This window comes from Hyla sarda, chromosome 4 (assembly GCF_029499605.1).
Source record: "Hyla sarda isolate aHylSar1 chromosome 4, aHylSar1.hap1, whole genome shotgun sequence".
NCBI lineage: Eukaryota > Metazoa > Chordata > Amphibia > Anura > Hylidae > Hyla > Hyla sarda.
In genome coordinates this window covers 175,234,271-175,247,779 of record NC_079192.1, presented here as the reverse complement: position 1 = coordinate 175,247,779, position 13,509 = coordinate 175,234,271, and the positions used below count along the sequence as shown (strand labels likewise).

General features: G+C 45.7%; 1 protein-coding gene across 6 annotated transcripts in view; it reads left to right on the top strand.

Annotated features, from left to right (window-relative positions):
• VPS13C (vacuolar protein sorting 13 homolog C) overlaps positions 1-13,509 on the top strand; it is a 773,393-nt gene that overhangs the window by 487,018 nt on the left and 272,866 nt on the right. For 3 of the 6 annotated variants that reach the window (XM_056572802.1, XM_056572806.1, XM_056572808.1), the window contains 3 exons: positions 362-421; positions 11,329-11,506; positions 11,759-11,872. In XM_056572802.1, coding sequence (XP_056428777.1) covers positions 362-421; positions 11,329-11,506; positions 11,759-11,872 — 352 coding nt within the window. Of the gene's footprint in view, positions 1-361; positions 422-11,328; positions 11,507-11,755; positions 11,873-13,509 lie in introns of all 6 variants that reach the window. The other 3 variants (XM_056572807.1, XM_056572805.1, XM_056572804.1) reach the window with 2 other exon arrangements.

The window sequence follows — 13,509 nt, the reverse complement described above, 5'->3', positions numbered from 1 at the left end:
GACATACAATTGGTTAATGGATGGTTATACTGCCCTCATGTGGATGTACATAATTATCTTTATTGATACAACAATAACATCTAAGTCATCCCGGCTTCATAGACTGTTTATTGTTAGACTTATTGATAAAAGAAAAAGTAATACATTTTTTTGTTTTTCAAGTAACAGATCAAGTTTTACTTAATAAAAGTGTTTTTAATTATGAAAGACTATAACTAATAAGAAAACCCAGTAAGACTATTGGCTGTGGTGTTCTGAGTTTCTCATGCCCACTTCAAAACATCCTAATTTCTTTAGGCAGACCATTTGTTCTTATGAACTGTTATTTTATCTTAATTTTATTTTTTGTATTTTATTTTAGGCTGACAGCAATGGGCCCAATTTTAGAACTGTTCACAGCAATACTTTGCAGACTTTGAGTGTGAGTATACTGGGATGTTTTATTTTAATTGAAAAGAATTGGAGAAAAATAGAAAATGAAGGTGGTCGTGTGCATGGAGTGAGGGGTTTTGCTAGATTGTCATTAGGGAGTTGAAATGAGGATTTGGCTATAAGCTTTCATTGGCAAGCTGTAAACAAATAAAGATAAACAGAGAGCAAGAACATCTTCCAGATATTGCTTTAGTTAATTGAGGTTAAACAAATGCTTGATTGAGAATAGTCTCCAATAATGATAGACTATACCAACAGTACAGTTTTGAGAAATAACACAATAGACATACTGTTTTAAGAAGCTGCATCATGCGTCATAGGGATTTTTTCAGTCTTGTGTAGCTATAGACAACACTGCATTAAAGCCAACGAAAATACTCTAAAAGGGTACAGGATCCTGCACAGATTTGATGCGCAGGATTTGTAACTGCAGATTAGAAACTTTGCTCAGTCATTTAGTTTACATTGAAATCTGCAGCAGAAAATCCTGCACATCAAATCTGCGCAGGAACCTGTACATGTGAATGTACCCAAACAATGCATAAAATAAACCAATCATAAAACACTGAGGCAATCTGGGCTTTTTAAACCAATTAAAATGTTGAAAACATGTTTTTAGCATGGGATTATACACATGCAGTTACTGGGTTCGACAGAGTGCTCTCTTGGCCCTGCCCAAAGAATATTTTTGTTTACTAAATCCATAGGCCAATCAGATCCATGATGACATGCCTAGAACTTATTTTTTTAAAGCGCAACGGTCATCACTTTCTAACCAGCCAGACTACTACCATGTTATTACTGATGGCCAGAAATTAAATGCAGCCATATCTTTGTCAACTTTTCCATGTTTTAGAAGATACGGACGTACGCACGTGCGACCTTCCCGGTCATGTCTGTAACAGCAGGGGTGTATGCGTTGAGGACCTGTGTGTGTATCACACAGCGGTCCCAGCGCTGACATAGATAGGATAGGTGTGGTAGCGGCAGGACTTGGCGAACCTCGGCCATGCCTATCCGACTGTGGCTGACTGCAAAATAAAAAGATTTTAAAAGATGGAAAAGTGCCAGACAGAAGTATGGCTGCATTTAATTTCTGGCCATCAGTAATAACATGGTAGTAGTCTGGGGGGTTAAAAAGTGATGACCGTTGCGCTTTAAGGCAAATTCAGTCCTTTTCACTTGCCATTATCAACAAGACAGTACAAAGGTAAGACTAAGGCTAAGTTTCTACATGTTTTTTTTGTGCGTTGTTCCCAAAAAATTTAAAAAACGCTGTTGCTAGATGTTAGCTGTAAATCAATGAGAAATCGCAAAATTATTTTTTCACTTTGCGTTTTTCAGTTTAGCATTTTTTTAAATCCTTTTGGCGTTTTTTTCACTCTTTTTTGGTGTTTTTCAGCTCCTTGACGGTTTTGCAAAGTCGCAGCATGTTGAGCCTATGACTTTTTTTCCCTGAAATTGTGGCGTTTTTCTCCCATAGAAATCTATGGGAGTTAAAAAAAATAAAAAAACGACAAGAAAAACGACATGTGGGTTTTAACTTGCGTTTTTGCAGGCGGTTTTTATTCTTTTTTGGACTGTAGTGGAGATACCTTTTTTTTTTTATAAAATTCCGTAGGGTACCATTAAATAGATGTATATATATGGCAGTGCAGGGGACCATAGAAGAACGGCCGGCCATATCTATACATTATACAGGAGGATCGCAATGGGAGTGACATCCGCTGTGATCTGTCCTTAACTGCAGGTACTACTGCTCCCAACAGCCCACTCTGCTCCATGCTGGGAGCAGTAGTACCTGCAGTTAAGGACAGATCACAGTGGGTGTCACTCCTGACAACCGCTGCGATCGTCCTTCATCCCTGAGATGTGTAGCGGCTTTCTCCTGCGCACGCATCGCTGCTCTGTACTCTGGTCGGCCACTCACTCATTCATATTTCCCGCTGAGAGCAGGGATTGGCTGCCACTAGAGATAAGCGAACTTACAGTAAATTCGATTCGTCACGAACTTATCGGCTCGGCAGTTTATGACTTTTCCTGCATAAATTAGTTCAGCTTTCAGGTGCTCCCGTGGGCTGGAAAAGGTGGATACAGTCCTAGGAGACTCTTTCCTAGGACTGTATCCACCTTTTCCAGCCCACCGGAGCACCGGAAAGCTGAACTAATTTATGCAGGAAAAGTCATCAACTGCCGAGCCGAGAAGTTCGTGACGAATCGAATTTACTGTAAGTTCGCTCATCTCTAGCTGCCACCATCCAGCCAATCCCCACTCTGGGCGGAAAATATGAATCAGTGATGTGAATTTCTATTCACATCACTGGCCAGCCCGGAGTATAGTGCAGAGATGCGAGCGCTGTATAGAGCCACTCCGTATCTCTACTATATTATGGACGATCGCATCAGGTGTCAGGAGTGATCCGTTCGGGGGGGATCTGTCTGTTAGTACAGGAACTACTACTCCCATCATGGAACAGTGTGTTTCATGCTGGGAGTAGTAGTACTACCTAAAAAAAAAAAAATTTAAGTGAAAAACACACACTCTACATTTTTTATTATTGTTGGCTACATTTTTAGTGCCCAGCCCGCCCACAGGAATTGATCCCTGTTTAAAAATGAATAAAAATGTCGTTATAAAAAATCTGAATTTCCACACACACTATTAGTGTCCTGTACAACCTTCTTCTGAATGAAGCTACTCAGCGGCCCCTACCATTTGAAGATTGTTGGGAGAGGGAACTGGGCCGTGCTCTCCCAGTAGATGACTGGCGCAAAGCTCTTACTAAATGTCATAGATCCTCTATGTCCTGCAAAACTCAAGAGACTAATTATAAAATCTTGACGAGGTGGTACAGAGTTCCTGCCATGCTGGCGACCTTTTACCCGGGAGTCCCTGATACATGCTGGAGATGCAACTCAGCCACAGGCACTATGTTGCATATTTGGCTGACCTGCCCGCCACTGCTCCCCTTCTGGAAGATGTCATACACCACATCACCTCAGTCTGCCTTAAGCCTACTCCTGAGGTCACTCTTCTCTCCATCCTTCCCCCTTTCATACCCTCAACTACTTCTAGGCTGATCACCTTTCTCCTGATGGCTGCGAGAACGGTGATCCCGAGACGTCCACTGCTCCGCCCACGATATCGTCCTGGTTCCATGAAGTGTCCTACATCCTCAGAATGGAAGAACTGGCGGCTGACACTAGCAACCAACTATCTCGCTACAACATGACATGGAGCCTATGGAACTCCTTCTTGACTTCCCCGGATTTCCGTACTTTACTCCCCACTGAGTGACCTTGCCTTCATCTCCCCTTGCACAACAACATTCTCCGCCCAAGCATTTCATCATGTTAATCATGCATCTTCCTGCAGTTACTCTTGCCCTGACCACGTGACGCGGCATATCGTGGAGGTACAGAGTTTGTCCTACTCGCAGGTACCTTTGTCATCTTTGTGATCCTTCTCTTACTCTTCCCTCTTCTATATATCTGTTCCATTTTGACCTGCTCTACCCTCCCTCCCATTTTCTCTCTTTTTTCCTCCATCTATTTCCCTTTTCCATTGACTCCTTGACTCCTTTATCTTTTATCGTTTTCAGTTTCTATTGCTGAATGTTAACTTTCCATAAAATCTTTGAATCAACTTTGATATTGGGGAAAAAAATATGAATTTCGTTAAATGAATTTTTTCCATCACTTTTCATATTTTTTATTTTATTACATTTTTTTTTTGAAACTCAACAAATTTTTAAGAAATGCCAAAGGGGCCCAAAATGCAATTTCCACACAAATGAAAAAACGCCAGATGCAGGAAATTGCCCTGGCGTATTATCAGGCATTTTTCGGCAAAAAAACATAGGACAAAAAAGTAGAAATTTAGCCTAAAAGAGCCTTTATTTACAATATCTCACATAAATGAGTCCACCCCTTACATTTCTGTAAATATTTTATTAAATCTTTTCATGTGACAGCACTGAAGAAATGACACTCTGTTACAAAGCAAAGTAGTGAGTGCACAGCCTGTATTTCAGTGTTTAATGTTGTGTTTCTTCAAAATAACTTAACAAAGCCATTTGTGGTCAGGACTTATTACCGTGCCTGCGCTTACCTGTTAACTCTTGTCCAGGATACCTGAAAGAAACTAGATTAAGAATGTTCTATCACTTAAACTCTACTTATGGTTTAGAACAGCGGTTGAGGTGTGCCTGAAAACCGCGTCGAGGGTCCGCCTTTAGAGGGCATTCCCTTAAGGATTGTAATGAAGAAAAGGGTGAGGTGGGTGGTTTCGCCAACCCGGCATACGCACAAAGGGCGAGGTCGGCGGTCCTTAAATAGTCAAAGCCCCTCCCACAAATTCAGCCTGATAAGCTTCCCACTTGTGGTCAGGACTTATTACTGTACCTGCGCTTACCTGTTAAAGGGGTATTCCGCCCCTAGACATCTTATCCCCTATCCAAAGGATAGGGGATAAGATGTCAGATCGCCGCGGTCCCGCTGCTGGCGACCCCCGGGATCCCCGCTGCGGCACCGTGCTATCATTACAGCACAGAGCGAGTTCGCTCTGCAAGTAATGATGGGCGGTACAGGGGCCGGAGCATTGTTATGTCACGGCTCCGCCCCTCGTGATGTCATGGCCTGCCCCTTTCAATACAAGTCTATGAGAGGGGGCGTGGCGGTCGTCACGCCCCCTCCCATAGACTTGCATTAAGGGGACGGGCCGTGATGTCACGAGGGGCGGCGCCATGATGTCACGCTGCTCCGTCCCCCGTATCGCCCGTCATTAAGCACAGAGCGAACTCGCTCTGTGCTGTAATGATAGTGCGGTGCCGCTTAATCTGAAAGAAACTAGATTAAGAATGCTCTATCACTTAAACTCTACTTATGGTTTAGAACAGCGGTTGAGGTGTGCCTGAAAACCGCGTTGAGGGTCCGCCTTTAGAGGGCATTCCCTTAAGGATTGTAATGAAGAAAAGGGTGAGGCGGGTGGTTTCGCCAACCCGGCATACGCACAAAGGGCAGGGTCGGCGGTCCTTAAATAGTCAAAGCCCCTCCCACAAATTCAGCCTGATAGACTTCCCACTTGTGGTCAGGACTTATTACTGTGCCTGTGCTTACCTGTTAACTCTTGTCCAGGATACCTGAAAGAAACTAGATTAAGAATGCTCTATCACTTAAACTCTACTTATGGTTTAGAACAGAGGTTGAGGTGTGCCTGAAAACCGCGTTGAGGGTCCACCTTTAGAGGGCAAAAATACACCACAATTAGGAATTTAGTAATATTTATTTTTAATGCCAAATATTGAAATGCATCTGCCATCTCCCTTGAGGGATCTGGGACATAAGTAGTGTGTGCGTCAGAGCGCCACCTCCCCAACTTCTGGATCACATGTACCGGCACCATGTGCCTGGAGGCCGCTGACGCTTCTCCTATTCAAAACGAATGACCTGAGAACTCCCTGTGGTTGTGCCCTAATGTGCGAAGCAGAGTGCGGACATGAGATGTGAACAGAGAAGTAGTAAGAGCACCCCCACCAAAAGGCAACAGTGGCGACTCCGGTGGCTTATCGTGGAGGAAATTAATCAGTTGTGACAACACCGCCACCGGGCACCACTTGTTGCCTGAAGGGAAATACTTGACCACAGCACCCCACCTGCAAGTTTTGGTGACAGACAGTGAAACCTCGAACCAAGAACCCTGCCACCTTAAATGAGCCTTCTGTAAATGTGCAGCTCCCCGCCTGGCACATGAAAATTCACCCAGCCGGAGGAAGCCATAGAAGGCAAGATAAATGGCAGACTTCAGTATCAGGCTGCGGTCAAAGCCAAACGGGTTATTGGCTAATGCGTCGGACATGGCTCTGAACAGTTCACCGCTTATAGGTATCCTGAGAGGTGGTGCTGTGGAGCTGCGAACCACCACCCCTCTGAGCGCAGCCTTGACAGCCTGAGATGATAGGATAGATGGCCTGTCAGGGTGAGATAAAGAAATGAAATGCTGTATGCCGGAAAGGTAAGATTTAATGGTGCTATGAGATAGGTGCAGAGAAGAGTGGCAGAAACCGATGAAAGATAGAATGATGGTGGTGTCATAAGAGAAAGGAATGCTGTGTTGAAACAGATAGGACCTGAAGGTGTCGTGTGCTGCATGATAAGCCTTCCTGGTGTTGGGAGCTAAGGCGTCGGACACTCCCGGGCCACTGTGTATAGTAATTCAGTCCAGGATTAATTGTGCCAAACCTGGGGGTTGTGCTCCTACCGCTTCTGCTTGCGGAGCCACCTGTGAAAAGAGAGGGAAATTAGCCCTGGACAGAGCATCTGCAGCTGTGTTTTCCACCCCTGGTATGTGTTTGGCCACAAAATTAAAGTTATGCTGCAAGGACACCCAAACTAACCTACGCATGAAAGACATGACAGTGGCATGCTTGGAACTGCCCTTGTTGACTATAGCCACTGTCGTTGTTACACAGAAACTCCACCGTCTGCCCTGACCACTTCTCGCCCCATACCACTGCCGCCGCTACAGTGGGGAACACCTCGAAAAGTGGCGAAGTGCTGCCGAAGCCTGCCAGAGTCAATACTTGTTTGGACCATTGGCCCGCCAGCCACCTGCTGCCCCACACTGCACCATAACCGGTGGAATATGACGCGCCATGTATCTATCCCACATGTTTAGGTCAGCCAGGGCCTAGCGGTCCAACGAAACCCTACTGTGTTGTTGTGGGACACCATGCAGCAAAGACAATATTCTAGACACGAAAGCTCTGCTCTGCAGAATTGCTCGCATAGCAAATGCCAGCATGCCCAACAAGCTCTGTAATTCTACCTTGGTCGTGACCCGAGAGACCGTATACTTGTGGATGGTGTCTCTGATAAGGTTGAGCCTGTCGGTGGGCAAACTAACTTGCATGGTAGCTGAATCTAGGACTTTTCCCAGAAAGGTAAGGCACTTGGCTGGACCGACCATTTTCTTAGGAGACACCGGCACCCCAATATCGGCGAACAGATTCAGCAATCTGACCAACTGGTCCGGCTCTTCCCTCGGGCGACTGAGCAGAAGAAAGTCATCCAAATATTGGAAGACCTTGCTGCATCCAGAGACATTAACCAGCAGCCAGTGCAATGCCTGGGCCAGTTGGCCAAACAGCCACGGGCTGCTCTTGCATCCGAACATCAACTTGGAGGCAAAATAATATGCACCCTGCCACTTGAGCCCGAACCATCGCCACTGTTCCCTGTGCAGAGGAAGCAACTTGAAGGCATCTGTGATATCTGCCTTCGCCAGCCAGGTCCCTTGACCGAGCGCTAAGATGACTTGAATGGCCTGGTCTATGGATGAGTAGGGCATGCTAAACTCCTCGGATGGAATGAGAGAGTTGATACTGGGGATAACTGACCCATGCGAAGCCGACAAGTCAAATATCAGCATCTTCTTTCCATTAAACTTGTCTTTTACCACCCCTACTGGGCTGACCCTCCAAGAACTGAATGGAGAAACTAAAAAGGGGCCAATCATGTAGCCTTTCACTAGCTCAGCATTTATTAATTCGGTGACAACAGCGGGATCGTGCATGGCAGACAACATTCATGTGTGGATTGGGGCAGTGTGATCATGCCGGCGTGGAAGCCTCTGTCAAAACTATTGACCAACCATTGAACCCAGTCCGGGTCTGGGTGATCCATGAGCATAGCAGCCAGGACCGGGATGCGTACCCTGCCTAGTCATGCTGGCCCTTTCTGCCTGCATACAGAGCCCGGATGTGCTCTGAAGCAGTAGAAGCAGACCTGCAATAACCTGCAATTGCTGAAATTGCACGACGACATGTTATAATTATTACAAATCTGCGAGCCGCCGAGATAGTGTACTGGACGGCCCAACTTGTCCTCGGAAGGCGCGGACCTGCTGAAACTATCCGTGGAGGTGGAAGTTCTGGCAGCACTCTGCTCGCCCTGCCGAGCAAGCCCTACACACCACGCCGTGGTATGCGTGATTGATTGGCAGGAGGCACATGCCGGGGACTTGAGATTCGTGAAGTGGCTGCAGAACTTCTGCGAATCTTCAATGCTCCAATCAGTAAGGTACCCATCTTGGCTGAAAGCCGTCGCTGCCATGGCCAAGAAACTTCTATGATAGTCATAGAAATGGGTTCCCCCATACTTGTATGCGTATTCGGTAACCCTCAGCAAATACAGGTCGAGCTCCTCTCTGCGCTCCGGCCTGGCTGAGCATATGACCTCCCTATACTTGCTGAAGGCAATCACGAATTCATGGATATTAAGCTTTCGCTTCAGCCTAGTGTCCTTACTCTTTAGGACAACAGATAAATCAGCACACGTTACCGTTCTAGTGTCCTCTACATCAAAGGCAGATATCAACAGAGACGCCAAATTAATGTCCTTCCCCTCCAGTATGTCTTTTCTCAGGGCCGGTGGGACAAAGTGGACCGGTAACACCCTTGGTGGCCGAGAGCGCCTACCTGGATTGCCTTCCGGCACAGGGGCAGCCACCGGTGTTGGAGCCGGCGCCAGCGGTACTGCTGGAGCTGGGGGCTCCTGAACGCCCCTTTTCTAAAGAGACTCCAGCCTGCCCATTATAGAAGTCATCATAGAGTGCAGTTCGGATAGGGTGGACTGGCTCGAGGTCCCCTCCTGACTGTCACTAGCACCCTGATCCGCCATAAGGATCTTGTATAAATCTGCTTTACGGACATTTGCTGGAAACGGAATTGCCCTCTTGCTCTACTCTTCCATCAACATGGGGATCGTCCAAGCCCTGTAAGCTGCAGAGGAGGACGTCCCTCGCACGGAGCTCCTAGCTGGCGTCTCAGGGATAGACATCGGGTCCTCTATATCTGACACGTGAGACATGACCTGTCCGGGCCGTAATGGGTGCCTGGGAAAAAACGGTAAACATGAGAAACCTGATTGAGAAACTTGTGCCCCCCTCGCTGAACCCTGACTGACCTTACCACCACTGTAACACAACAGCAAGATGACTGAACCGAACAGCAACAGCGACTGTGATACCTGCGGACAACCGAATACATACTTCATGTTGAGCGTACTGCTGAGCGTGACTGAAACGTGCAATCGTAGCCGACCAAAGAGTGCTGACCGTAGTGCCAGTGCAAACCCAGAGTACCACCTTTATCATGTGAAACACAGCCTGAGTTTGACCGAGAATGTATGCATGACGCGTATAGCCATGAATTAATTGAAGAACAGTGAACACCTCCTGACGACGAGTCAGGATTACAGTATGCACCGTACCTAACTAAACTAGCAATGGCTCTGAAGACGTGTCCGCAACCACCGCTGGCAAGTGGTCACCCTTGAAGAAGAGTCAAGATCGCAGTGACCACTACCCGTGTGACGAGAATGCTCTGAGTACGTGACAGTAGCAATGACTCCCTGAACCTTATCTGACGGACCGTGTCAGATTAGCAGTGATTCAGCGCCTATGTGTACCAGCTGCAGTGCTTATCATTAACTAATGTGGTGGGAGTATTATGTGTAGAAGCGGTAACAACGTGAACCAATTCCTATTAGCGGAAATAATTGTGCAAGAAGAGGAAACATGAGTAACCGACGTACGGTTGGTACTGACCGTAGCTACTGGCGTAGCTTTGGAAATGAAAAACAGACACGTAACTACCACCTAACCGGATACAGACTACCCAATCTGGGAAAGAGAAAAACATAAAATATAGGTGTTTCTAAATTACCTAACCACATGCATAACCATCCCGTCTGACGCTAGTCGATATATGACTAGCCTAACCTTAACCTAACCCCCCCCCCCCAATTTATGTAACTTATCCCAATCCCACTAAGACTAACCTTTGTCCCACACTGCATCTGCAACCCCAGCCTTAACTCCCCCCCCCCATACTAGAAAGATACATGTGAATGGTGTACCAACCCCCAAGCTCCTAATAATAGCTTACCACCAAACATCACTATCACCATTTGACCTTATTGCAGAAAAACAAGCATTTTAATACACACACCTTATCTATATTAATTTTACTTATATATTTTATCCACCTGGCTGTGATGGTACAGCCAGGTGAGCTACCCCACTTACAACAGTACACAATACTGCTGGAGCCCCAACGTTTTGAGCCTCCAGCAACACACCTGCATTCCCCCTTCTCTGTCCCCCTTTGGCCAGAGGCGGAACTGCACCGCAAGTCGGCTGCTCACACTGACACACCAAGACTCCGCCCGCCCAGAGTCCCGTGTGTCACGTGAGACGCTGGAGCAGGGAGGCCCACGTGGGATGCGTCTCCCTGCGCCGGACATGAGACCAGGTACCGGACCTGACCCTGGACACGCGCGGACAGCCCGGGCAACGCTGCCCCGCCAATAGCTGCTGCTTGACTGTAACCCTGGGTACCGGAGCCTGCCCGCCATACGAGGGGAGCAAAAAACGCTGCAGACCAGGGCACCCAGTGAGAAACAACCCTGCCGGTTACCCGGCACTTACCTCCACGACCACACCGACAGACCCAGCGTACGCAACGAAAGAACCCCGCCCCGCACTTTCGCCAACCCGGCATACGCACAAAGGGCGGGGTCGGCGATCCTTAAATAGTCAAAGCCCCTCCCACAAATTCAGCCTGATAGGCTTCCCACATGTCACGACTTAAACTGTGCTAGAAACATGTTAGACTAACTTGTGAGCTATGTACAAGATGCCTGGCTTGTCTTTTGAATTGATCCTGAGTGAATTTTAAGGAATTTGCCAAGGAAATTTTTTTTTTGCATCTATGGATTATAAGTGGCTTTCAAGGACACCTCTGCCTGGACTATTCATATAGCAATACCGCGAGTCTCATTGATTACATTTGAATCATGTTCCAGTAATACCTATGCATTTCTTTATTTTGCCAGTTTTCCATGACTTCACTAAACTTGGTCCTCCACACGCAAGCATTGTTGTCCTTAATGAATTTTCTATCTGCTGCTGTCCCATCTTCTGAGGCTAAAGTGACAGAAAAAGCTAAAGAATCAAAACCTGATGCAGAAGGAGAAAAAAACGTGATTACTAAACCAGACACTGGTAAGTGGGGTGAGTTATAATGTAACGTATATGTACAATACAATCACCACACAGGAAAAAAAACAACATAATCACACTTTACACTTACAAACCTAGAACACAATTTGTGAAAACATAAATGTTCTCCACACTTGCAGTCAGTGGACAGTTTCTCTTGACCAATCTCTCTAGTTGAGTGTTTGTTTTCTAAAGCATTTCACATTTCTTTCTGTTTGTATTGTTTTAATAAAACATTAATGCCTTTTACCATTTTTTCAGCAGTATCGAGAATATATGAACTTGATATCATTGACTTGAAGCTATCCGCAACTCTAAATGCCTTTAATGTTTTTGTTTGTGATGAACTGTGCAACATTGCCGATATTAGGATACAAGGTAAGCTCACTACAAGAAGAAATTCTCAGCTATCAGATACTGACAAAGTGGCACATAAGCAAATGTATTTATTTTTAGTTTTAAAATGTAGTGCTAACTTACCACCAGTGTGTTAGCAGTGTACAGGGTGGGTCCTTTATATGGATACACCTTAATAAAATGGGAATGGTTGGTGATATTAACTTCCTGTTTGTGGCACATTAGTATATGTGAGGGGGGGGGGGGGGACTTTTCAAGATGTGTGGTGACCATGGCGGCCATTTTGAAGTTGGCCATTTTGAATCCAACTTTTTTTTTTCAATAGGAAGAGGGTCATGTGACACATCAAACATATTGGGAATTTCACAAGAAAAACAATGATGTCCTTGGTTTTAACGTAACTTTATTATTTCATGAGTTATTTACAAGTTTCTGACCACTGATAAAATGTGTTCAATGTGCTGCCCATTGTGTTGGATTGTCAATGCAACTCTTTTCTACCACTCTTCACTCACTGATAGCAACACCGCAGGAGAAATGCTAGCACAGGCTTCCAGTATCTGTAGTTTCAGGTGCTGCACATCTCGTATCTTCACAGCATAGACAATTGCCTTCAGATGACCCCAAACATAAAAGTCTAAGGGTGTCAGATCCGGAGACCTTGGGGGCCATTCAACTGGCCCACGACGACCAATCCACTTTCCAGGAAACTGTTCATTTAGGAATGCTCGGACCTGACACCCATAATGTGGTGGTGCATCATCTTGCTGGAAAAACTCAGGGACCGTGCCAGCTTCAGTGCATAAAGAGGGAAACACATCATCATGTAGCAATTTTGCATATCCAGTGGCCTTGAGGTTTCCATTGACGAAGAATGGCCCCACTATCTTTGTACCCCATATACCACACCATACCATAAATTTTTGTGTTCCAACAGTCTTGGAGGGATCTATCCAATGTCGGTTACTGTCAGACCAATAGCGGTGGTTTTGTTTGTTAACTTCACCATTCACATAAAAGTTTGCCTCATCACTGAACATAATCTTCTGCGTAAACTGAGGTCCTGTTCCAATTTTTGTTTTGCCCATTTTGCAGCACCTGAAACTACGGATACTGGAAGCCTGTGCTAGCATTTCTCCTGCTGTGTTGCTATCAGTGTGTGAAGAGTGGGAGAAGAGGGTTGCATTGACAATCCAACACAATGGGCAGCACATTGTACACATGTTATAAGTGGTCAGAAACTTGTAAATAACTCATGAAAGATTAAAGTTACGTTAAAACCAAGCACATCATTGTTTTTCTTGTGAAATTCCCAATAAGTTTGATGTGTCACATGACCCTCTTCCTATTGAAAAAAACAAAAGTTGGATTCAAAAATGACCACCATGGTCACCACCCATCTTGAAAAGTTTCCCCCCCTCACATATACTAATGTGCCACAAACAGGAAGTTAATATCACCAACCATTCCCATTTTATTAAGGTGTATTCATATAAAGGACCCACCCTGTAGTTTGTTGCATTATAGTTCGGTTGCATCTGTATGTTTCAAATCCCTCTGACGCTGGTCATTATTCTCGTTTTATTGTTTATATTGCATGTTAGCAGAGCACCACCATAGAGCTGGCCCCTGTGTGCTACGATATAGGCTGTGCTGCG